Source organism: Lepus europaeus, chromosome 13 (assembly GCF_033115175.1).
Source record: "Lepus europaeus isolate LE1 chromosome 13, mLepTim1.pri, whole genome shotgun sequence".
Taxonomy (NCBI): Eukaryota; Metazoa; Chordata; class Mammalia; order Lagomorpha; family Leporidae; genus Lepus; species Lepus europaeus.
The window spans coordinates 35,086,064-35,112,296 of record NC_084839.1 but is presented as its reverse complement, the minus strand read 5'-3'; the positions used below and the strand labels follow the sequence as shown (position 1 = coordinate 35,112,296).

At 42.4% G+C, this 26,233-nt stretch overlaps 2 protein-coding genes across 8 annotated transcripts; one reads left to right on the top strand and one right to left on the bottom strand.

The window, feature by feature from the left end:
* Nucleotides 1-1,427: 1,427 nt before the first annotated feature.
* Nucleotides 1,428-19,382, bottom strand: LOC133773044 (tetratricopeptide repeat protein 39B-like). 2 transcript variants are annotated; one of them, XM_062210181.1, is made up of 3 exons: nt 19,160-19,382; nt 6,950-7,010; nt 1,428-3,719 (listed from the first exon to the last, which is right to left on the bottom strand). In XM_062210181.1, the coding sequence occupies exon 3, from the start codon at nt 3,594-3,596 to the stop codon at nt 1,776-1,778; it is 1,821 nt and encodes a 606-aa protein (XP_062066165.1). In that variant the 5' UTR covers nt 3,597-3,719; nt 6,950-7,010; nt 19,160-19,382; the 3' UTR covers nt 1,428-1,775. The 2 variants fall into 2 exon arrangements, with proteins under 2 accessions (XP_062066165.1, XP_062066163.1); XM_062210179.1 differs by having other exon boundaries at nt 6,950-7,007.
* Nucleotides 19,383-19,613: 231 nt separating this feature from the next.
* On the top strand, nt 19,614-25,476 carry SRSF7 (serine and arginine rich splicing factor 7). Of its 6 annotated transcripts, none has more exons than XM_062209297.1 (8): nt 19,614-19,757; nt 20,755-20,935; nt 21,176-21,352; nt 22,236-22,310; nt 22,395-22,472; nt 23,987-24,040; nt 24,550-24,585; nt 25,180-25,476. In XM_062209297.1, exons 1-8 carry the CDS (start codon nt 19,730-19,732, stop codon nt 25,232-25,234), a joined length of 684 nt encoding a protein of 227 aa, XP_062065281.1. In that variant the 5' UTR covers nt 19,614-19,729; the 3' UTR covers nt 25,235-25,476. The 6 variants fall into 6 exon arrangements, with proteins under 6 accessions (XP_062065281.1, XP_062065280.1, XP_062065279.1 ...); XM_062209296.1 differs by having other exon boundaries at nt 22,395-22,496; XM_062209295.1 differs by having other exon boundaries at nt 22,395-22,505.
* Nucleotides 25,477-26,233: the final 757 nt, after the last annotated feature.

The following is a 26,233-nucleotide window of genomic DNA, read 5'->3' as shown; positions in this document are numbered from 1 at the left end:
TGTGCCTTTAAGAACACACGCTGAGAACACGCGCTGCCAGAAATTAGGGGCTGGTGTTTATGTCTAAAGCAGGTAAAACCACATCAAGTCCCACCCTTAAAGGTGTTATTTATACTCAGATTAGCAATGAATGGATTAAGTGGTTTTAAATGTTGAAACACTGATCTTAACAGGAATTATACTTTAGGGAGGGCAGTTAAGGGAAGGTTACTTGGTAACTAAACTCTTCCTCCAACTGTTTAGTTTTTTTGTTTCTTAACTTAACAGAGTTATAGACAGAGAAAGAGAGAGAAAGGTCTTCCTTCCGTTGGTTCATTCCCCAAATGGCCGCCACGGCTGGCACTGCGCCGATCTGAAGCCAGGAGGCAGGTGCTTTCTCCTGGTCTCCCATGCGGGTGCAGGGCCCAAGCATTTGGGCCATCCTCCACTGCCCTCCCAGGCCACAACAGAGAGCTGGACTGGAAGAGGAGCAGCCGGGACTAGAACACAGCACCCATATGGGATGCAGGTGCCGCAGGCAGAGGATTAACGAAGTGACCTGCGGCGCTGGCCCCTGGCCTTTTGTTTTTTAATCCAGTGACCTATCTTGGCCCCCTCCAATCATCTTCAAAGGAGATGTGTGTGTGTGTGTGTATATACATACACAAGGTGGGGGGAGGGGGCTTCTCTCTTCTCTGTAGCCATTATAAATCCATATCTGAGCTTCCTAATGAAACAGGACAAAACCTAAAGCCAGTAGAAGGGATCACGTGGGGCCGGCCGCTGTGGTGTAGTGGGTAAAGCTGCTGCCTGCAGCGCCGCAGCATCCTACATGGGAACCGGTTTGAGTTCCGGCTGCTCCACTTCTCTGCTAGGGTCTGGGAAGGCAGTAGAAGATGGCCCAACTCCTTGGGCTCCTGCACCCGCATGGGAGACTCAGAAGCTCCTGGCTTCGGATTGGCACAGCTCCAGCTGTTGTGGCCAACTGGGGAGTGAACCAGCGGATGGAAGACCTCTCTCTCTCTCTCTCTCTCTCTGCCTCTCCTCCTCTCTCTGTGTAACTCTTTCAAGCAAATATATCTTTTTTTTTTTTTGGACAGGCAGAGTGGACAGTGAGAGAGAGAGACAGAGAGAAAGGTCTTCCTTTTGCCGTTGGTTCACCCCTCAATGGCCACTGCGGCCCACGTGCCGCAGCTGACAAGCTGCGGCCGGCGCACCACGCTGATCCAAAGTCAGGGGCCAGGTGCTTCTCCTGGTCCCCAAGCAAATAAATCTTTAAAAAAAAAAAAAGAAAAGAAAAGAAATGATCATGTGTAAGTCCATGCTACTCCCATTCAGTGCACCATTGTTGAAAACTCAGTAAGACCTGAAATAATTTAAAAAAATAAAAATAAAATAAAAACATTTATAGAGCACTAAGATCCCTAGTGTAGCTACTTATACTGTTTTACTTGCATATTGCATACATTATCTACTGAGATGTTGAAAACATTTTTTGAGATTTGGAAAACGTTATGTGACATAATCAATACATTAATAACATAACAGAGAGCACTTTCATAATGTATGTCATTTGCCCTTTTTCAAGGATGAGTATCACTCCATTTGCCAGTCTAAGACATTCCATTTTATAGGTATGCAGAAGGAAACAGGGAAAAGTCATGGCAAAGTCCTTTCTTACTTGCTACTGATCAAATTCTTAGCAGCTGCCTCTTGGATTTTTCTCCACAAAGAAATCATTTTTTCTACCTGCTAACTGTTGATTGCAGATATTTCACTCATAATACGCAAAGCTATTACTTTTCTTTAGCTATTTGCTCAAGGGCTATATGAGCCCTAAACTGTAACCGGGCTTCCATGGAATAGTCTTTGTAGTTTTTTATGTTGTCTAGGTTTTTTGTTGCACTGGCATAATCTCCTTTTAGATAGTGTAGAATTCCCAGTTCATAGTAAGTATATGGCACCAGATAATGGTCATATTTTAAGAATTTTTCCTTTTGAATGACACGATTAAAGTAGTGCTCAGCCTTCAAATATTTACCTAAGTGTTTCAGGCACAGACCTTTCAGTAAATTTAACAAACTTAAGTCATCTGTGCCATATTCTTCATTTGGGTTTTCTTGTAAAAGGCCTTTTCCTTTGTCAATTATGGATAGCCAGCTTGAAATAAGCTCTATTTTTTTGCTCATGACTCGGAAACCACTCCAGGCATAAATGAATTCCAGAAGGGGCTGTGCTGTAAACCAGCCTGTAGTCGTAGCGTAGCGCTGACCTTTCTCAGCAACAAACTTTTCTATTGGCACAGGAGTTCCTAAAAATTTGATTCTCAGGCTATCCACTTTTAAGAAGAGAGCATTCCTGTCCTCACTCACTGATTTCACAAATTCAGAAGGAAGCAAAGCCAATATGATAGCTTTACTGTACATATAAATTGCCTTGGACCACCTGCTATGTTGAGACAGTAGGTTGGCATAGTGGTAAGCCTGCCTCCACTCTTGCATAAAGATGTGACACCACATGAGTTCCCAGTAGCAGAGGTGATGAATCTGTTTCCACTCATTCTGAGTAAAAATGCACTCCTGTAATTTTAACTGTGCCCTTTCAAAATTTCCTCTCAGCATAGTAAAACGTGCATGAAAAAATTTAAGTACCACACAGTTTGGAAATTTATGGAGGTAGACTAAGAAGAGATTCTCTGTAGCAGATATTGAAACCTTTTCAACACCAAAAGCTACAAAGATGTAACTATAATAGAAGAATAAAGTTAAAACACTTAGAATATTATTTATATGGATCTCAGATGCACTTTCATTAAGCAAAGCCAAGCCTACCTCTCTATCACCAGAATATCCAACAATATTGAGCAGTTTCAGAGTCTTTGGTGGCACAAGTGATAACATTAAATTGAATGCTCCAAGTCCAAATTTGACTCCTCCAACCAGGTGCTTGTGGGCTTTGCTTTGGTTATTAGGTATATGCATTAATACTTGCTGACAGTCTTTGTATATTTGGTAACTTGACCCAACGTTGATCCCACTTTTAAGAAAACCAAGCATGCTGTCATCCTGTATAAATGTTATGGTGGATTTCAAGATCAGACACTCAGCATAACAGACTTCTGCATGCAATTCTTCTTCTTTGATAGCTTTTATTCCCTGTCTACTCACAAGACGAGACAAAGCCATTATCCTAGGCTTTTTTCGGAAACTGTTACAGGTTTTCAAAGCTTCCTTTGCGGCAGTCATTCCAATCTGTATGTCTTGTGGCTCAAAAGTCAGAATGGCCTTGACAACCATAAGGATACCATACATGAGGGCATGGTATGTGCTGTTTTTAGACCATGGATAAATGAGACTTATTGCATCTGAGAATCTGTTATTTAGAAATAAATACAATGCAGTTGTACATTCTTCCAAGGAAGATAGTAGATTCATTGTTGTTGCCACGGGGATGGTTTCATAGGCATCCTCAAAGGTGTCCTCCTGATCAGTTTCTCTTCTTAGAGAAAGTGATCTATTTAACATGATCTCCCTGTCACTCCCTGCTTTAGTTAGAGTAAGTGACATATTTAACTTGTCCTTCTGATTATTTTCTCTTTTACTTAGAATAAGTGACATATTTGCTTCCCCACTTAGAGATGGGAACTATCTAACATGGAGTGATGTGGTCACAACGAGGGTAGCTTCTTGCTCTCCTGATGGGGGACACTTCTTCCACACAAAGCACGGCCTGAGGTGTCGCTGTTAAAATGGAGACAAACAAACAACCAGCTGTGAGGTACAGCATTAGGATAGTCTCATCTATGTCAGACAGGGGGAAAAGAAAAGAGAGTTTTATTTCATTTAAAAAATTGTTTAAATAAAGGCAGAGAGACAGAGACAGAGATTTTCCATCTGCTTGTTCATTTCCCCAAATGCCCTAAGCAAAGCTGAAGTCAGGATCCAGGAACTTCATCGAAGTCTCCCATAAGGGTGGTAGGAACCTCAGTACTATAGCCATCATTTGCTGCCTTTTAGGGTGCACATTGGCAGGAGGCTGGAATCAGGTGCAAAGCTGGGATTCAAACCCAAGCACTCTGATATATGGGATGCAAGCACTTAACTATACACCAAACACCTGTCCCTAAAGATAATTTTATTTATCTAGAAGATGCATTTGTAAAAAGTTCAGATCATTTGGCATGTAGTAAAGTAAACCTGCTGTTTAAAAACACTCTGAAGTAAATCCTTTGTAAACAAAAGAGGTTCTTTTTGAACCATCTTTTTAATGTACCAATTTCAAAAGAGCATACTTTATGTATTTCTATTTTAGAATTGTATACCGGCCAGCGCCGTGGCTCACTAGGCTAATCCTCTGCTTGTGGCCCAGCACTCAGGGTTCTAGTCCCGGTTGCCCCTCTTCCAGTCCAGCTCTCTGCTGTGGCCCGGGAGGGCAGTGGAGGATGGCCCAAGTGCTTGGGCCCTGCACCCGAATGGGAGACCAGGAGGAAGCACCTGGCTCCTGGCTTTAGATCGGTGCAGCGCCAGCCATAGCGGCCATTTGGGGGTGAACCAACGGAAGGAAGACCTTTATCTCTGCTCTCTGTCTCTCTCTCTCTCACTGTCTAACTCTGCTTGTCAAAAAAAAAAAAAAAAAAAAAAAAGAATTGTATACTGATAGCTGTAAATTTTCTATATGGGAAGCTTCAGGGGACACAAACCTGGCTGGAAATGGGAAGGTATTTACATGGCTCTCCAATTAAGACTAAAGGGATGAATTATCCAAAGAATTAAAAATGCATCCTGGGGTCGCTGCTATGGTGTAGTGAGTAGAGCCACTGCCTGCTGTGCCAGTATCCCATATGGGCGCCAGTTCAAGTCCCGGCTGCTCCATTTTCAATCCAGCTCTCTGCTATGGCCTGGGAAAGCAGTGGAGGATGGTCCAAGTCCTTGGACTCCTGCACCACGTGGAAGACCTGGAGGAAGCTCCTGGCTCCTGGCTTCGGATCAGCACAGCTCCAGCAGTTGCGGCCAATTGGGAGTGAACTAGCAGATGGAAGACCTCTCTCTCTCTCTCTCTGCCTCTCCTTCTCTCTCTGTGTAACTCTTTCAAATAAATAAATCTTTAAAAAAAAAAACGCATCTCATGCTGTTCTTAGGACCATCACTGCACTTGCATGTATTTTCATGAAAAATCAGAAATGAAATATTATGGTCAGTCATATGGGACTGTGGACATGGAGACAGCATTATAAACTGAAATGACTTCCTAGCACTATTGACATTAGGAAGAAGACATTTAAGTGTAATATTATCACAATACTACTCTAAAATTTTGGTAGATCTCTTTTCTCCAGGAAGGAGGGGATGAGGGTGGGCACAATGGAAGCCCAGTTTCAAATATCAAGCTATTTAACACTATACAACACTAGAGGTTCAATTAATCTATTTTTAACAGTAGAAACAGCTAGCAGAACACTTTAACAGAAACTATTAAAATGATGATTTATAATAATCACAAGTGTACTTAAGAAGCAAAAGAGCATAATCAAAAGAAAAATAAAAAGAGGTGCAGATTTTTAAACAGACGGGGAGAGCAAATGGATTACATTAGAGGGACAAAAATGATGGGAGCACAGCCTCCGAGTTGTTATTTTAGAGAAATTCTTGTTTTTATTCCTTAAAGTTCAGTTATGCTTCAGGAATTTAGTAACTGAAACCACTATGCTTTGCAAGGCTCAGTTTTACACATAGACCTGAAAGGCTCAGTTCTGCGAGGAACAGCCTTGAAGACCATTAGGAGGGAAATCATTCTTGAGGCAGCAATAGTACCTGCTAGATCAAGGTTATCCAAAGAAACCTACATAACAGCCAGATGCAATCCAAGAACAAAGGTTCCTTTCCTCTGGCCTAAACCAAATGAATTCAAATTTCTATGCTCTATGCAAGACAGCTCAAATTTTACTTTTCTGAAACCTCATCAAATTCTGTCTGCATAATCACTCTCCTGGCCCTCTAGGTCTCTATTTGTGTTTCTCTAGCTGCATTCAAACTACTTATACACCTGTTTTTACCAGTAGCCTGGGAGCTTCAAGGCTTCACTTGTGTTTTATTCAGCTTTATATCCCAGTTTTAGCACATTCCCTGGAACAAAGTAGGCATTAATAAATGAACTTACTAAGTGAATTCAAGTGTCCAAAAAATAAGTCTAGGAATTTCTTGAAAACAAGCTGTGAACTTTCTACCACATAATTTCTGGGTTCCCTATTCCCAAGGAACACATATATATAGTCATTTGTTTTTCTTTAGTATTTTTTAGGATTGGGATTCTATTTTTCCCCACTTCAAGGACTAACACTTGTGTTGTCAATAATGTTAAGTTTTCAGAGATGCTGTTGGGGGGTACTTATTCTCTCTTCTTAGTGATTCCATTAGGGAAATTTTGTACTAGAGGAATATTCCTGGCTGGTGAGCTGATTGCTAGCTGGGAGGTGACAGAAGGTACTGGAAAAGTGTGGTAATGGAGAACTAAATGCCTTCTGGATTCTTTTGTTTTGGAGCCAGCCTCTCTGAAGTCTAATATCAAAAAATAGGAAGAGTTTGTTTTTTGATCTCCAGCTGTGCCTGGCACCAGGTGGGTAAATCTGTTTAATGAGGGGTGAATTATTAAAGAGTGCACCTGACAGCACATGAGAAACCACAATCACTATCAACTTAATCATAAAGGTCATACTTTGGTCTCCTTCCACCTGAGTCTTGCATCAGCCTCTCATGAGTTCTGAACTCAGGGGAGAAATAAGGATATTATTTATTGACCTCTAAAACTAGCACCTTCTTCTACCTCAGACTCCCTGTCCTTTTCCCCTCCCATGGGTGACCAAACCCTATAAATTCTCCTTGCTGATTTGAGGTGCCTCTTACCTCTCCAACAATGCTTATCACTAAGGTTGTCAAACAGTAACAAGCACAGACTGTGAAGCCAAACTGCTTACCTTTGAATCCTGGTTTTGTCCCTTCTTGGCCTTACTGCGTCCTCTGTTTCCTCATCTGCTACTAGGGAAAAAGAGTCATGATCAAAGAGTTGTGGGGAACAATGAACATGAGGCAGTTAGACAGTACCTGTACACGCAGTGAGTCCTCAGGAGAACAGTATTATTCTGTACATCCTCCCCACCCAGTCTCCACACATGGCTTGCCACAAGGTGTCCACTGAATTGTTTTAAGTGATGTTTAGGGTGCTGACCTCTTTGTATAGAAGCCCCAAAATGTTTGCTAATAAAGGTGGAGTCACACTCCTGTTGCTCTTATTTAAAATATTCTCTCTGAAGTGGCTTCTTTACCTTTACCTGCTGTGTAACTTTTTCATTTGGGGGTCGGCGTTATGGCCTAATGGGGTAAGCCACTGCCTGCAATGCTGGCTTCCCAAGTGGGCACTGGTTAGAGTCCTGGCTGTTCCACTTCCCATCCAGCTCCCTGCTAATGTGTGGGAAAACAGTGGAGGGTGACCCAAGTGCTTCGGCCCCTGCACCTATGTGGGAGACCGGGAGGAAGCTCCTGGCTCCTGGCTTCAGATTGGCTCAGCTCTGACCATGGTGGTAATTTGGGGAGTGAACCAGCAGATGGAAGATCTCTCTGTCTCTCTCTGTCTCTCTCTCTCTGTAACTCGGCCTTTCAAATAAATAAAATATATCTTTTTAAAAAATATTTTTAATTGGAAAGATCAATCTGGTGAGGAGAATGGTTTACGGGAGGCTAATATTGAGCCAGGAAGATCAATCAGTTAGGGGGCTTGAGTGAGATGGAGAGGGAGAGGTTGAGATGACCAAAAAATAAAAAAAATTAAAAAAAAAAAAAGAGGCAGAAGTGACTACACAGAGAACAGATGAAGGGAGGAGCTGCGATGGACAAGGATGAGGCAAACCTCTTCTACCAACACACAAGAGGCTTCCTTCTTTTCATTCAACACCTATTTAAATGAATTCCTATGGGCCGGCGCCTTGGCTTAACAGGCTAATCCTCCACCTTGCGGCGCCGGCACACCGGGTTCTAGTCCTGGTTGGGGCACCGGATTCTATCCCGGTTGCCCCTCTTCGAGGCCAGCTCTCTGCTATGGCCCGGGAAGGCAGTGGAGGATGGCCCAAATCATGGGAGACCAGGAGAAGCACCTGGCTCCTGGCTTCGGATCAGTGAGATGCGCTGGCCGCAGTGGCCATTGGAGGGTGAACCAACGGCAAAAAGGAAGACCCTCCTCTCTGTCTCTCTCTCTCACTATCCACTCAGCCTGTCAAAAAAAAAAAAATTAAAAAAAATGAATTCCTGTGAATAACACTCTTATGGAATTGATTTTCTTAAGGGAGAGACACTGGTGGGAGGAGAGAAACAAGAAATAAAAGAATTAAATAACATGCCAGCTGTTTTTACATGCTGCACCAGTTAGGGCAGAATAAGGAATCTGGAGAGCTACTTGGTATGAAATATTTGCTTTTTATGTACAAGAGTCAGGGAAGTCCTCCCTGATCAGGTGACATTTGACCAGAGGTTTAGAAGACATGGGGGTCTCGATCTTTTTTTTCAGACCAAAATAAGCAGATATCCTATGTGCTCCTGCAATGCCCTGTGCTATCACAGCACTTGGAATACAGTCACCCCTCGGCAGCCATGACGGATTGGTTCCAGACCACCCATAGATATTGAAATTCAGATCCTCAAATTCCTCATATAAAATGTTCATATTTGCATATAACCTATGTATATCCTCTATATATTACGTTTTATAAAAACTAATACCTTGTAAATGCTATATAAGTATTTGTTATATTGTATTATTTAGTGAATAATAACAAGGAAAAAAATCTGTACATGTTCAGTAGACTCAATTTTTCCAACCCACAGTTGATTAAATTCATGGATATGGAACCCTCAGCTGTGAGACCTGATTCTCTAGATTTTTTTATTTTTAAATATTAATTAATTAATTAGAGAGGCAGAGAAAGAAAGAGCGCCCATCTACAGGTTCGGTCCCCAGCTGCCCAAATGAGCCAGGGCTGGAGCCAGGAGCTAGGCACACAATTCGGGACTCTGATGTGGGTGGCCAGAACCCAATCACTTGGGCTCCCAAGTTTCTGCACTGGTGGAAATCTGGAGTCAGGAGCTGGAGCCAGGAAACGAATCCAACATTTCCATATGGGAGGTGAGCATCTTAACCGCTAGGTAAACTGCCCTCTCCCTGGTACTACATATATATATTTTTTTTTTAAAAAAAGATTTTATTTATTTATTTGAGAGGTAGAGTTACAGTGAGAGGGAGAGGCAGAGAGAAAGGTCTTCCTTCTGTTGGTTCACTCCTCAAATGGCTGCAACGGCTGGAGCTGTGTCGATCCAAAGCCAGGAGCCAGGAGCTTCTTCTGGGTCTCCCGTGTGGGTGCAGGGGCCTAAGCACTTGGGCCATTCTTCTACTGCTTTCCCAGGCCATAGCAGAGAGCTGGATTGGAGGAGAAGCAGCTGGGACTAGAACTGGCGCCCACATGGAATGCCAGTGCTGCAGGTGCCACGGCGCCAGCCCCATGGACTGCATATATTATTAAAGCCTGTTTTCTAACTATGATTTTATACCTGTTTTTATCACCAAGTGTAACAGTTGGCATTTAGTCATTAATATAACATCTTATCAAATGGTTATGACACTTTTCAAGTTATATACACTAAAATAAATCAATTGACTATGCATACTAAAAGTCATGGAAACACATCAGTGAATACAAAAAGGATAGATGTCCTTAACATTGAAAGAGTCCCTTTGAATCAAAAGATAGGTAAAATACTCCAAATTGTCGATAAACTTCTGTTCAACCTATTAATCAACATAATACACATTAAAAATATCTATTTTTAAAACCAAATGTTTACAAAGCCATAAAATTACAAAACTATAAAGCCCAGCATTAGCTAATACATGGTGAATCAAATAACCAAGTGGACTTGTTGACAATGTGTTTAAATGGGTGGGACAATTTTGGAGTGCTAATTGACATGCTTTAAAAACTTTTTATACTTTTCAGACTCTTTAGCCCAGCAATTTAACTTATGGAATTATTCTAAAGAAACAATCAGGGATGTGCATAAAATCTATGCAAGCTATTTTCATTCCAACCTTTATGTAAAACATATAAAACAAAAGCAACCTTAAATTTCTTACAACAGAAGATATCCATATAGTGAATTACTATGTGAACATTATAATATTGTAGAATATTTAGTGACTTGGCAAATTGTTTATGGTATAATGCACAGTATTAGTCAGGGTTCTCCTGGGAATATTTATGTCCATGCCTATATCTATGTTGATATTATATCCTCTATATACACATCTATCTATCAAGATTTATTATAAGGAATTGGTTCATGCAATAAGAGTGGCTGAGAAGCCTCAAGACCAGGAGCCAATGGTGTAATTCCAGTGAGAATTCAAAGTCCTGCAAACCAAGAGAGCCAATGTTATAAATTTCCATCCCAAATATGACAGATTTAAGACTCAAAAAGAATCAATTTTACAGTTCTAGTTGGAAGGCAGGAAAAGAGAAATATCCCAACTCAGTAAGGCAGGAGGAGTTCCCTCTCACCCTTTTTTTTTCTGGGACCTAAATGACTAGATAAGGCCTCCTCGTATTCAGTAGATCAATGTCCTCTACTCAAATGTTAATGTCATTCACAAACATCCTTATAGACACATTGGGAATAATGTCTGGGCACCCCATGGCCCTGTCAATTTGACACATTAACAGTCACATGCAGCAAAAAAGCAGGTTTCAGGGTGAGTGTTATGGCACAGCAGGTTAAGCCACCACTTAGGATACCTACATCCTATCCTGGAGTGTCCAGTTTGAGTCCTGACTCTGCTTTGGATGTAACTTCTTGCTAATGTACATCCTGGAAGGAGTGCTAATTGACATGACTTAAGCTCAAGGCTTAAGTAATTGAGTCTGTTCCATCCATATGGGAGACCCAGATGGAATTCCAGGCTCTGGACTTTGACCTGGCCCAGTCCTGTCCCAGCTGTTGAGGGCCTTTCGTAGTCAGTGGATGGAAGATATCTTTCTCTCTTTCTCTCTGTCTGTCTGTCTGTCTCTCTGTTTCTCTATGTAGCTTTGCCCTTCAACTAAATAAACTTTAAAAAATAACAAAAGGCAAACATATTACCTTTACAGAATGCCTACAGATCTGTAGCAGTGAGGGAGACTCTCCTTTAAAAAATTATATTTTCTAAGACTGTAGAACAGTTGAGCTTTTGGATAAAATCTGGAGGCACAAAATCCTAGAAAACATTTAACCAGATTGTCTTCTCATTGGTGGGAGGGTGGAAGGGCCGGAAAGAACATACTAACACAAAATATGGACGAGTGTGCTTGAAGACAACTTAAGAGATGCCAGATTGAGCAGGTTTATACAAACCAATGACTGGTTATAAACAAAGGATCTACATGGAAAGAAATTATGCAGTGATAAGAATACCATAAGAAATAGTTGCTCTGGAATTTCACAGCACCTAAAGTCAGGAGAGAGAAAAGAGGGAAATGATTTGTGAACAATTTGATTAGAACTCTGAACAAATTTGATGAGCACTCTGAAAAGTAATTTGGTTTTAAAAATATGTATTTTATGTGTTTGTATCCTACTAGACTTATCTGAGGGCAAAGTCCTTACATTTATCTTTTTATTCTGGTGCTTTCTTAAGTACAATAGCTAACACTTATTCTAACACTTATTAAGTGTATCATACAGGCTTTTGAAGAATGGAAGATGAAAAGGAGTATACCTAGCATAACTAAGATTGTAAATCAGGTGGTATAAAGGTTGTGTTGGGTGATTTATACTCTCCCTGCAGTATTCCAAATATTCAGTTGTCCTCTTTTTTTTTTTTTTTTTTTAAGATTTTATTTATTTATTTGAGAGGTAGAGTTACAGACAGAGAGGGAGAGACAGAGAAAAAGGTCTTCCATCTGCTGGTTCACTACCCAGATGGGATGTAGGTACAATAGGCAAAGGCTTAGTCTACTATCCCACAGTGCTGTCCCTTTTTATAAAAGCTAGAAGGCTGGGGGCTGGCGCCGTGGCTCACTTGGTTAATCCTCCGCCTTGAGGTGACGGCATCCCATATGGGCACTGGGTTCTAGTCCCGGTTGCTTCTCTTCCAGTCCAGCTCTCTACTGCAGCCAGGAAGGGCAGTGGAGAATGGCCCAAGTGCTTGGGCTCTTGCACCCACATGGGAGACCAGGAGGAAGCACCTGGCTCCTGGCTTCGGATTGGCACAGTGCCAGCCGTAGTGGCCATTTGGGGAATGAACCAATGGAAGTAAGATCTGTCTCTCTCTATCACTCTCTCATTATCTATAACTCTGTCAAATACATAAGTAAAAAATTTTAAAAAATAAATAAAAGCTGGAGGGCTACTATGGGAAACAAAACTTGGACCTCATTAGCACCTTTTCCAAGACAGTAGTAAAACTGCTTCACTGAAATCTGAGGTAATGGAAATCAAAATGCCTTTCAAGATTGTGACAGAATAAGTGTAAAGTCCAGGAAAATAATGGGAAGACCGACTAAGAATTTTAAAATTATAGTTAAAATGATCTGTGTGAGAAACATTGGGTGAGAAACTCTGAATAAGCTGCATCTGGCTGAGGAGGGATAGGGGTATTTGTGCATAAAAATACAATAAACAATTTTTCACAGAACATAACCTAATACAGCAATTTTAGGGTAAAATGGGGTAGGTCTTTTGAATTGTTTATAATTTTTGTTTAAAAAAATTTTACTGGGGCCAGCACTGTGGTGCAGTAGGTTAATCCTCCACCTGCAGTGCCAGCATCCCTTATGGGCACTGGTTCTAGTCCCAGTTGCTCCTCCTCCCATCCAGCTCTCTGCTTATGGCCTGGGATAGCAGTAGAGGATGGCCTGGGTCTTTGAGCCCCTGCACCCACTTGGGAGACCCAGAAGAAGTTCCTGGCTCCTGACTTCAGATCGGCGCAGCTCCGGCCGTTGTGGCCAACTGGAGAATGAATAAGCGGCTGGAAGACCTCTCTCTGTCTCTACCTCTCTCTGTAACTCTGTCTTTCAAATAAATGAAATAAATCTTTAAAAATTTTTACTATTTAATTTATTTATTTGAAAAGCAGGGAGAGAGAAATGTGAGAGCGAGACAGAGATCCATCTTCCATCTTCTGGTTCACTCCCCAAATGTCTGCAACAGCCATGGCTGGGCCAGGCTGATGTCAGGAGCTCAGAATTCCATCTGGGTCTCTCACATGGGTGGCAGGGACCCAGTTATTTGGGTTTTCACCTGATGGTTCCCAGGAGGCATTAGCAGGAAGCTGGATTGGAAGCAGAGTAGCTGGGACTGAAAACTGCACTTCAGTATGGGCTGTGGGTATCCCTAAGCCAACTCTCAAGAAATTGATAAAATGCTAAAACAAATTACTTTTAGGGAAGAAATCTGCTGTCACAGAAACCTCTCTGGACTGTGAGAATCAGAGGTTCTGAATTTGGGCACTAAGCAGCTAATTGTATAGCTTTGGGAAAATTATTCATCTTCTAATACTAATTGAGCAATAATGCAGTGAAGAAACTGAAATAGCTTTTTAGTAAAATTCATTAATTTAACAAAACGTTATTGAGAACCAGGTGTAGGTCTAATTACAATGCTAGGCAGTGAGAATGCACGAGGGTGAAACAGTCCTTGTGCTTGTGGATCTCGCACTGTAGCTGGGAGAGACTCCAATGCAATGAGCGAGTAAGTCAGAGGGTGAGAAGAGCTACAAAGAAAAATAAGGCTGATAGCCGGCGCCGCGGCTCAATAGGCTAATCCTCCGCCTAGCGGCGCCGGCACACCGGGTTCTAGTCCCGGTCGGGGCACCGATCCTGTCCCGGTTGCCCCTCTTCCAGGCCAGCTCTCTGCTGTGGCCAGGGAGTGCAGTGGAGGATGGCCCAAGTGCTTGGGCTCTGCACCCCATGGGAGACCAGGAGAAGCACCTGGCTTCTGCCATCGGATCAGCGCGGTGCACCGGCCGCAGCGCGCCAACCGCGGCGGCCATTGGAGGGTGAAACAACGGCAAAAAGGAAGACCTTTCTCTCTCTCTCTCTCTCTCACTGTCCACTCTGCCTGTCAAAAAATAAATAAAAAGAAAAAAAAAAAAAGAAAAATAAGGCTGAGTAAGATGGTTTAGAAAGGTATGGGGGAAGGGCATATTATGATGTATAAAATTGTTGTAAAAGTAGTATATTTTAAAAAACAAGACTTTCAAATTATAAAGTTAAAAAATAAAAGTTCCTCCCTGTCTTCAAGCTGCCCCCAATTCCCAGGGGGTAACCACAGTCAACAGTTTGGGAATATATGTATTAATGATAGACTCTTTATATATTTTTTCTTTTATTTAGACTCTTTATATATTAACGTTCCTGCTTAATTCCTCCACTATTACCTCCACCTGAAAATTTGTATTTTTTTCTTTAAAATAAGATTACTTTTAATTTTTTCTTTGTAATCAATCCAGCTCATAACAGAAAAAATCAGTAAATAACCAAAATGTATAAACAGTATGCTCATAATTCTAGCCATGCACAGATAGCATCTTTATTACCTTCATTTTCTCCCAATCAATCTAGAGCCTAAAATGACAATGATAATATATTTCAATTTACACAGCTTTGGTGATTTCTAAGTTCAATTTGAAGTTCCTCCCTCTCCAAGCACCCCACTTAAAAAAAGAAATAGAAAATTGAAAAATATTGGAACGTAAACAAGAAAACTTAAATTACTTTTTCTTAATACAGTTTATTTTTACAAAACCAGAATCATTCTGAGCATGCTTTTGGTTTTGAAGTCTACTTTTGTTACTTAACTATATACCATAAACATTTTTCTGACATCAAAAATTCTTACATAATATGATTTTAAATGGTCATATACTTAAACTAATCCTTTTCTGTGTGGTTTTCAAGTTAGTTCCAAATTTTTAACATATAAATAAGACATTATGAACATTTTGCATGTAAATCTATGAATATTTCCTACAATAAATTCCATCAAGTAGATTTCTGGGTCAAAGTACATGTGTAATTTAGTATATCTTTAAATATTTATTTTCATCTATTTGAAGGATAGAGTAACTGAGAGAGGAAGGTGGGGGAGAGAGAGAGAGAGAGATTGTTCTTCCATCCACTGGTTTACTCCCCAAATAGCTGCAACAGTCAGGGGTGGGCTAGGTGTAAAGCCAGGAGCCAGGAATTCCAACTGAATTTGATACATGGAGAGCAGGGTCCCAAGTACTTGGGCCATCATCTGCTGCCTCCCAGAATGTATTAGCAGGAAGCTGGATTGGAAATAGAGCAGCCAGGCTCAACTGGCAATCTGATATAGGATGTGGGTGTCTCAAGCAGCAGCTTAACCTCCTGTACCACAACGCCCAACCCCAGTTTAATAATTTTAAAACATATTGTCATTAACCTTCAAATAAAATATATATATATCACTGCATAATCCTATCAGCACTATAGGTGCCAATTTCCCCCCCCCCCTTTTTTTTTTAATTTGACAGGTAGAGGGTAGAGTTACAGAGAGAGAGAGAGAGACAGAGAGAGAGACAGAGAGACAGAGAGAAAGGTCTTCCTTCCGTTGTTTCACTCCTCAAATGGCTGCCACAGCCAGAGTTGAGCCGATCCGAAGCCAGGAGCCAGGTGCTTCCTACTGGTCTCCCATGCGGGTGCAGGCGCCCAAGCACCTGGGGCATCCTCCACTGCCTTCAGGGGCCATAGCAGAGAGCTGGACTGGAAGAGAAGCAGCTAGGACTAGAACCAGCACCCATATGGGATGCCAGCACCACAGGCAGAGGATTAACCAAGTGAACGGTGGTGCCGCCCCGGTTTTAAATGTTTTAATTTGCATTTAATTTAAATGTTTTAATTTGCATTTCTTTTTTAGTGAGGATAGACATTTTTTCTTTGTTATAGACCTACCTTTGCTTTCTTTTAAACATTATTTTCAATGTTTCTCAGAAACTGCCTTTGGATGAGATTAACATTTTAGAAATCATTATTATTTAAGAAACAGAGAGATAGTTCCCATCTTCTGGTTCACTTTCCAAATGCCTGCAATGAACAGGGCTGAGCTGGCTCTGGAGGCAGGGGGCAGGAATGCAATCCAGGTTTCCTTCATGGGTGGCAGGGACGTACTCACTTGAGCCATCTCCTGATGTCTCCAGGGTCTGTATTGGCAGGAAGCTGGAATTGGGAGCAGGAGCTTAAAGATATCTTATCTGCTAGGAGAAACACCAGCCCCTTTGCATATTTTTTATAGAGGAAAGTCGTGCTTTGTTCATTACTAGAAATTTTAGATTCCTGGATTTTGAGGACTAAATAGACTAGGAAAAAAATGTGGTAACACAAGGCACAAACTTTTTCTACTAAGAAAACAAGAGATTAAAAAAGTTAGCATTCTTTCAATTAAAAAAGGTGGAGGAGGAGTGGACGTTGTGACAAAGCCTCTGCTTGGGATGCCCGTATCTCATATCTAAGGCCTAGATGGAGTCCCAGTTGCTCCACTTCTGAGCCAGCTTTCTGCTGGAAGCCAGCACCCGGGGAGTTTAGCAGACCAAGTACCTGGGTCCCTGCCACCCACGTCGGAGACATATGTGGAGTTCTGGGCTCCTGGCTTTGGCCTGGCCCAACCCTGGCTGCTGTGGCATGTTGTGAATCAGCATGAAAAAGCCTCTCTCTCTCTCTCTCACTCTCTCTCTCTCTTATTTTTAAATAAATAATCTTTTTAGAAAATGGGGGAGCAGGGGTTGGCGCTGTGGTGTAGCAGGTACAGCTGCTGCCTGCAGTGCCAGCATTCAGTTTGGACACCAGTCTGAGTCCCAGCGGCTCCACTTCTGATCCAGCTCTCTGCTATGGCCTGGAAAAGCAGCAGAAAATGGTTCAAGTCTTTGGGCCCCTGTTTCTGCTTGGGAGACCAGGAAGAAGTTCCTGGCTCCTGGATTCAGATCGGCACAGCTCTGGCCATTGCAGACATATGAAGAATGAACCAGTGGATGAATACTCTCTCTGTCACTCTTTTCCTCTGCAATCACCCTCTCAACTAAATAAATAAATCTTTAAAAAAAAAAAAGCACAATCAAGTCTCCCTAATTTGGACTCACATTCATTTATTTATTTTTAAAGAGTTATTTATTTATTTGCAAAGCAGAGTTAGGCAGAGAGAGAGAGAGAGACTTTTCATCCCCTGGTTCACTCTCCAAATGGCTACAACAGCCAAGACTGGGACAAGCCAAAGCTTGGAGCCTGGAACTTCATCCAGGTCTCCCATGTGGGTAGCAGGACCAAGCACTTGGGCCATCTTCCACTGCTTTCCCAGGAGCATTAGCAGGGAGCTGGATTGGAAGTGGAGCAGCAGAGACTGGAACTGGTGCTCATATGGGATGCTAGCATCGAAAGTGGCAGATTAATCCTCTGCACCACAACGCCAGTCCCTGGACCGACATTCAGTGAAAATAACTGGGTGTGTGCTCTTAGAGAAAGACTGTATAGTAACATAGTGTATGGAGATAATGTGCAGAATTATTATTTTTTCAAGGTAACCAGGTTAGCAGAGCCTGGCCAGGAATTGGCCCTGGGAATAAATAATACCTAAATGGGGGGCTGGTGTTTGGTTCAGTGACTTAAGTTGTTGTTTGGTCACGTCGGAGTGCCTAGGATGAGCCCTGGATACTCTTCTTCCCATCCAGCTTCCTGCTAATGTTTAAACCAGGAGGCAGTAGGTGATGACTCAAGTACTTGAGTCCCTGCCATCAACACAGGAGACTGGGATGGAGTTCCCAGCTCCTGGCTTCAGTGTGGCTGTTGTAGGCATTTATGGAGTAAACCAGTGGGTGAAGATCTCTCTATGCCTGTCTCTCTTTGCCTTTCAAATAAAACGAAAGTAACTAACTAAAACATTAAAAAAATAATTTGTAATTAGCTCATCAAATGCCTGCCTCTGGGAGAGGATGGATGCTGGTCAGGGTGCACTCCTTTCCCTTTAATGTGTTTGAAAGTAGTTTGTTGTAAGTCGGCAGACTGCTTCTGTTCACTTTGAAATTCTCTTCAGTACAGTTGACTTTGTAGTCAATTAAAAAAATATTTATTGAGGTCTGTTAGTAGTTATATAGCATATATAATAAATACTATCTTTCATTAAGTTATATATGCTTAACCCAACAGCAATTTTCATAAATTCTTAATAGAAGAAAGTTAAATCAGTAAGGCTTGAAAGAATTGATATTCTGTCATTCAGGAGATTATAAAATTATCTTTATAATTATTGTTTAATCCTCTGGAGAAGAACACTGCTAAGCAGATAAAAACAAAAATCAGTAAGACTAAGGGAGAATAAATATATTCTATAGAGCTTCTATTTTCTTGAGACAGTCTAATTCTTTTCATAAGTTCATAAATTTGAAAATAATATACAGGCATAAATTACCTGGAGACAATCTATACTCTATTCACGAACTTTCCCTGCACTCTATTCCACGTGGATAAATACCAAGTGAAGTTAAAGCAGATGAAACAGATAAAAACACAATACGTAAGGAATTTTAGTGCGACAGTTCCAACTCTGGTGCATTTGTGATGTGTAATGCCTGTTTTGTTGTTGTTGTTTGTTTGTTTTTGTGGCCAAGAACTTAAATCTGTTGTCAATAGAGTTGGTGTCTAGCAAATAAATTGTGTAAAATCAAAACTGACCTTTAAGCCATTCTAACTTCAGAAAAGGATCCCTGGTGGCCGATTCTCAGACGCGGCCCCCAGGATCTGAGCACTAGTGGACGAGATGTGTCACTACAGTACGAAACGGACCGGCACCAGAAGGGAACGAACCACTTAGTGCTTCAGAGGCGAATTCATTTCTGAATTGCAGCTGGCCAGATCGCTTTAAGGACTTGGGCTTTTGACACAATTTCAATACAACGGGGAGCCTCCACCCCCCGAAACATACACATGTATGTGTCCCCTCCGGGTCCCAGAACTCAGACCCAGTTGGTGACAAATGGGTGACCGGCTCTGAAGGGTGGGAGGTATCGCGAGTCCCTGAGGGGCAGCGTCCCTCTCCAGGGCTGGAGACTGCTCAGAACGGCGCGGGTAACGGAGATCTCCCCCGGCCAAACTCCCGGTTACCTCGGATGCGCCCCAGAGACCACGGAGCAGCCGACTAGGCCGGGTTCCCCAACAGAAAGGCGGCGACTGCTGCAACATCAGCGGCTAAATTGTACAGCCCTCCATAGGCCGGCCTAATGCACCTGTACTTAGATTACTAACGTGGAGGGTCCCCAGAGCGGGGGCCGATGTAAGGGGGAGTGGGGTAGGGGAGAGGAGAGGAAGCAGAGACGGGTTTAGGGGAAGGGGGAGGGGAGGGGGCGGGACGCCGCGGGGAAGGCCCAGGGGTTTACAGGCGAGATCGTGGCGTTCCCATGGAAACGTATCCCTCCGCCCGTGAGCCGCGTCTTCGCCGCCTCAGTTCCCTCCGCGCCGCTGCTCGCTGTTTCCGCCCAGCTCCTTTGTGCCGCGCAGAACGTTGCGATGACGCATGCGCACTACGCCCCAGCCGCCGCGTATATAAGCGCGGACCCGGGCTCTTCCTCGTAGTGCCGCTGGGACCGTTGGCGAGTGAGGGCGTGCAGCGCTTCCGTGTCCCTCGAGCCCTTGTGCGCTGCGAGCTGAGAGAGCAGAGCACGCGGGCGGATCATCATGTCGCGTTACGGGCGGTATGGAGGAGGTAAGAAGCCCGGGGCCTGGTGCGGGACGTGGCCGCGGGTGTAGTGAGTAGTGCGAGGCCGAGGGGTTAGCGCGGCGGTTGGGAGACGGTTATTCCGCGTGCGTAATGGCGGCTTCGGCGCACGCCATACGAAGCTGGAGGCAGCGGGGGCGGGGTGCCGAGGGAGGAGGCGGACGGCGCGTGTGTCCGGCTCGGGTCTCGTCGTGCAGGGCGCTTGGGTCGCCCGCGCCGAGCCGAAGCCCGGTCCAGGATGACGGTTTTCCCGGTGCCCTTCTCGGAGCGGCCCGCCCGGCCCCTCCCCCTCCCCCGCCCTCGGCGGCGGCTGCCATTTTGCGCACATTGACGACCGTGGTGGCGCATTTCCTCAGCGCTTTCCCGCCACTGGAGCGGACAGATGCGGTCGCGGTCGGCCGAGGGCGCTGGAATCGGAGACGGAAGGGAGCCGGCAGCCGCGAGCCGCGCGCCCTCGTCACGCAGTCGGTTGCCTTGCGGGATGGGGACGCGGGGGACGTAATGTTTGCGACTGGCGGCCGGTGTCTTTTCTCCTTCCTAGCTCTTGGCGAGCGCGGGTTGGGCGTCTGGGGCCGGGGAGCTGGAGCGTGGGGCCAGCCTGCGCCCGGGGCGGTTGCCGCGGAGGACGAGTGCTCTGGGCCGGGCCCGCCCGCCACCGCCGCCGGCCCGCGCGCTCCCAGCGCGCCCGGGGCTGCCGGGAGTCGGGGGCGGGGCCGGCCGGGGCCCGCCCCACGCCGCCGAGTATCCTACCACGCATCTTCGCCTGTGTTGTGGAGCTTTTTTTCTCTCTGGTCGGAGTGTTCAGAACTTTATGATAATGCTGTAGCTTGTCAGGAATTAAGGACTAAGGATGCTGAAACGTCGGTAGAGAGCATCGGTCCTGTTTTTCACGGTCCTTGGGAAGGCCCGTCTTAAGGCAAAAGGTTTCAGAGTTGGGCCAGATTTTGCATAACGTGCATTCTTCTATTTGCATTTTTTTAAACAGAAACCAAGGTGTATGTTGGTAACCTGGGAACTGGTGCTGGCAAAGGCGAGTTAGAAAGGGCTTTCAGTTATTATGGTCCCTTGAGAACTGTATGGATTGCGAGGAATCCTCCGGGATTTGCCTTCGTGGAGTTTGAAGATCCTAGAGATGCTGAGGATGCAGTACGAGGATTGGATGGGAAGTAAGTAAGATGCTAAAAATTTAAAACGACCTTTTAAAACATTCACGTGTTCTGGATGGTGATTTGTGTGCTTGAGCTTGGATTTTGTGATTTGGGTAAATACCTGATAATCATGATACTGTTTAAGATGTGAAGATTAAGAAGGGTAACAAAGGTGGAGTTGGGAGGTCTTATTAGAGGCAGTTTAAAAGTTACACGTGTATTTTTAACTTTAGGATTTTGTTAACTTTTCTTTCATAGAGTGATTTGTGGTTCCCGAGTAAGGGTTGAGCTATCAACAGGCATGCCACGGAGATCTCGTTTTGATAGGCCACCTGCCCGACGTCCCTTTGATCCCAATGATAGATGCTATGAATGTGGCGAAAAGGGACATTATGCTTATGATTGTCATCGCTATAGCCGGCGAAGAAGAAGCAGGTATTTAATTTAATAAAGAAATGGTTGGTATTCTAGTCAATGAATTTTTTATTGGCAAGGCAGATATTAGTGTTTTTTTCTATAAATTTGAATGTTAATTGTACAGGTGTATTTTACAATTTTTGTTTAATTAAAAATGTTAATATATTAATAATCAACCTGGTCAAAACCTTTCAGGTTTCTTCGTTTGAGTCAGTCGCCTTGATTCAGAATGTCACGAGCCTTATGATATCATGCTGAGGCGCCTTGCAAATCCGACAATTAAGATCCTCCTAGACCTTGAGGTGATCAGCATAAGAGGCCAGATCCCCTCGAGTCATCTACACCTAGCTTCACCTTATTCTTTAAAGGGCAGAAAATTTGAGACGGTGATCGCCGTAACAGTAAATTTGGCTTACAATTGGGGCCCCCTCCGGTTTAGAAAGAGGAACACCAGATTGACCACATTCCCAACTAGAAAAATCTTCTTGCGTCAATCAAGCCTCACCTGGCTCATTTGGCTGTCAGTTTGATCGTCGTTAGATTGAAGAAAACATCTAGATGCAGCGATCGGCTATAGATACTTCTAGATCGTCTAGATCATCTAGACCTACTACTAGACCATGGGCCAAAGAGGGTCGACCTGCAAACTTGCAAGGTTTATTTTAAATACACATTATAGTGTTTTATATTATGTAATTCTAAGTTGTAATTCAGCTTTTTAACAAATCTCTTTTTAGGTAGTAAAAAAAAAAAAAAACTCGACAACTAATAGGCCCAGACTTTTATTTCCAAATGAGACACTAAATTTAAATAGTTTGGAGATTTGATTTCAGCAGAGGCAATAAAACTCTAAAAACGAGTTATCATCTAACATTTTGTTACTTTCCAACTTGAAAAATAGGTCACGGTCTAGATCACATTCTCGGTCCAGAGGAAGGCGATATTCTCGCTCACGCAGCAGGAGCAGGGGACGGAGGTGAGAGGTCTTGTTGAAGTCAAATTTTAACATGATAGGTAACTTGATTTGGAGATGGACTTACACTTGTGATGAAATTTTTAGGTCAAGATCGGCATCTCCTCGGCGATCAAGATCTGTGTCTCTCCGTAGATCGAGATCAGCTTCACTCAGGAGATCTAGGTCTGGTTCTATAAAAGGATCGAGGTATTTCCAGTATGTAACACTTTTTTCTCCTTTTTGTAGTTGGATTATCATGTCTTAAGGGCATGATTCAAGTGGATGGCTTCAGAGAATGTTTGAGATGTCAAAGTTGTAATTATGGGTGACTTAGAAAAGCACAAATAAAGGTTTTAAGGTTTGTTGAGGCTGGTGGTAAAGAAGGGTCCAAAGCAAGGAATCGTTCCAGTGACTGCTCTGGATAGGCAGATTGGTGTAAATTTTTCTGGTATCCGATTATACTTGTTGTATAGATAGTGAAACCTAACTCCAGAAGATGCTAGGCATTTGGATTTTTGATAGGAAGGGCCATTACAACCAGGAAGAGAGATTTCCAAGCAAGTTGAAATGCTGATTATTTGGAATGATGGGGTTAATTTGAAACCCTGGGAAGGCTGTCTTGGGGGCAGCAGTATACATGTGGGTGAACATGGAGTTTTCTTTAACTACACACTGTGTTTCAACATGATTTTAAGAAGTGAAAAACACAATGGACCCCCAACTTTATTGCCTTTGTAGAAGACTTAAAAGGTGACAGAATGGATAAAATTACAGAAAACAAGTTAATACTACAGATGATGAAGCAGAATGCCACTGGGGCTTAATAGTACAAAGCCTTATAAATGCAGGGATTTTTAATCCTGGGGTTCCTTTGAGAAAGTCATGGTCCAGTCTCTCTAGGTAAGTATTTGATTATAGGATTCCAAGATCTTTAAGAGATACACATCAGGTCCTGATCTGGTCTGACAAATTAGTGGCCTTTGGACCATGAAAATTTGCTTATGATCCAGGATAGTGCCTTATTCAGTGGTGGCTTTATTTATTTATTTTTTTAAGATTTTATTTGAGAGGCAGAGTTAACAGACATCTTCTATCTGCTGTTTCGCACCTCACATGGTTGCAATGGCCAGAGCTGAGCTGATCCGAAGCCAGGAGCTTCTTCTGGATCTCCCAGTTGAATGCAAGGGGTCTAAGCACTTTGGCCATTTTCCACTGCTTTCCCAGGCCATAGGCAGAGAGCTGGATCAGAAGAGATGAACTGGCGCCCTAGGCGGAGGCTTAACCTACCACACCACAGCAGTGGCCCCAGTGGTGGCTTTCTTCTCATGGATCTGTATCACCCAAAGAAGTCTCAGTTCAGGGGTGTGCTAAGTATGGTTAATTTGATTCCTTTAAAATGAAATCATGTTATTTTCAAATAGAAACCATCCATGGATATTCCATATGGTTTGAGAATGTTGCTCATCTTGTACAGGAACAGTGACCAGTTGAGTATAAGAGAAGTAATTGAAATTGTGGTTCCTTAATCCACTTATTTGAAAATGGTCATTTGTCCTGCTTTAGACTGATACAAGGCAAGAGTTGTGAATTACTGTTTTTGCTCTTCTCCTAGCCTAACCTGATAAGGTACTCAGAAAGTGTTTAAGGAAATTTGTATGGACTAGTTGATAAATTGTATTTTTGCCCTTTTTATTAAGATCTCGATCCAGATCCAGATCCAGATCCAGGTCTCTTTCACGACCAAGAAGCAGGTAGGGTAAAAATCGGATGTAATTGCTCTTCTAGTATATGGCACCAATCTCCAAAGAGTTCAAAGTGTTTTGAATGGTTGAAATTTTTGATTAATGCTAAGCCTAGATTTTAAGTGGAAACATGGTACCCTATTAAATCAAACTTAAACGTGATTTATATGTGGCCTGTTTTGGCTGGATTCCTGGACTAGGGAATATGAAGCAGTTTGTTATATCGGGGATTACATTAAGAGGCCCTTGTTAGAGCGGATAGGTGCATGGAGACAAATCCTGAGATACATGTGCTTAAGGCAGAATGTGAAAGAGTAGTGATAAAACACAGTGGTTTGTGCATTTTATGAAATAAATGTTGGAAGATTGGCTTTGAAAATTTAAAAAAAGGCGCTTGGTTTAACGCAGCCTGACATTTTCAGCTTAGGACAATTTGGGGATTTGTTTCATGATATTGTGACTAGTAAGAAAGGGATTGGTTAGTACGTTTCTTAATAGAATTTCTCATGTTTTAACAGCCGATCAAAGTCCAGATCTCCATCTCCAAAAAGAAGGTAAGCTAAATAACGTTTTGTTGCCAAATCTTACCTGTCAAGTATGGCCTCTGCAGAATTTGTTTGCTTACTGCTTTTTAGAAGTCTTTGAGCTCTTTGGAAAATTGGTGCTATATAGATTAGTTACTATATTTCTGGGATGGTTGCTTTTTTATTTCAATATTAGCTTAGGTTTTTGGGGAAGTTTTTAATCAAAATATTAGTGATAAAAATGTGTTTAGTTTTGTGAATCCTTAATAAAAATTTAAGGTTAAAAAATTCCACTCCCTCCCACATTACAGTTTAAAAGGAATGCTCACATGAGAAAATAAATTTTGTAACTAAATCATTATCTGCTTAGAGCTGTTTAATGACCAAAAAAAATCTGTACAAATAATTGTCCTATTTAACTTAACCTTGCAGTTTTGGCAAGGGTTGTGTTAAATAACACTAAGGGACAAAAAATAAATTTCTAAGTATGTAATTTTGAGGTGTTTGCAAACTTCGTGCCATTGGTCTACTTTAATTGCTGTAATTGTTTTCTTGACATGCACATGAGAAAAGGATGTTTTAATAGCCACTAACTGGTTCCAAACCTAATGTTTCTCTTTTTAGTCGTTCCCCATCAGGAAGTCCTCGCAGAAGTGCAAGTCCTGAAAGAATGGACTGAAGTTCGAGTTCACCCTTTAGGGAAAAGCTATTTTGTTTACATTATTATAAGGGATTTGTGATGTCTGTAAAGTGTAACCTAGGAAGGCTATTTCAACCATCTAATCAAAATGGATCTGGATTATTACTCTGTAAATTCACAGCAGTAAGATAATATACATTTTTGTTGAATGTATTAACATCCTATGGTCTGAAAATGTGGGTTTTTATTTGGCACATTTAAATAAAATGTTTCTAACTAGATTTTTGATCTGTGTTCAATTTGGTTTAAACATTGGAAGTCTAGACTGATAGTGGTTAATCATATTCGTACAGATCTGCATTCGAAGTTCAGTGGTGTTGGTTGAGTCCTTGAACTTTTTTTTTTTTACATATAACATTTTGGGGAGGGTCTTAAAGGGACTTTGAAAATTCTATTTTATCCTTAAAGCTTTGGGTAGGATGATATTGAGCCCTCTGTAGTGGCATGAATGCATTTTGACAATTCCCTAAATAATCTGTCCACCCTAAAGATCTGATGAGCTAGAGGGGCCATTGATTTGCTTATAAATGAGTGTAACAGGAACTGAGCAGAGCTCAAAGTAATGTATAAGAAATAGAGACAAAACATTTCTTCTAGAGGTTGTTCAATATAGTAAAAGGTTTTTAGATGCAGGTGGGGTATAATGTCTACTTTTTTGTTTTAAACATTAATTTTATACCAAAAATGCATGTTTGAAGAATTGTCTGAATTTGGGGCTAAACATCTTCATGTAAACCAGCTTTGCAAAATTTGCCAGCACAGAAACCCTCCCATGTTTCTTTAAACAGATTGCCTATTGTGAGCAAAGGCCTGTTAATTTCCAAGTGAGGTTTTGCAGTTCCCAACCAACAACAACCTATTTTGCCAGGCTGGTGAAGTTATTAAAGATGTCAATCAGAAATGTTAATGGGACTCGAGGAATTTTGTAAATTTCACATAACACTTCCTATAGTTTTTAGGGTAGTATCTGGTAGGTGT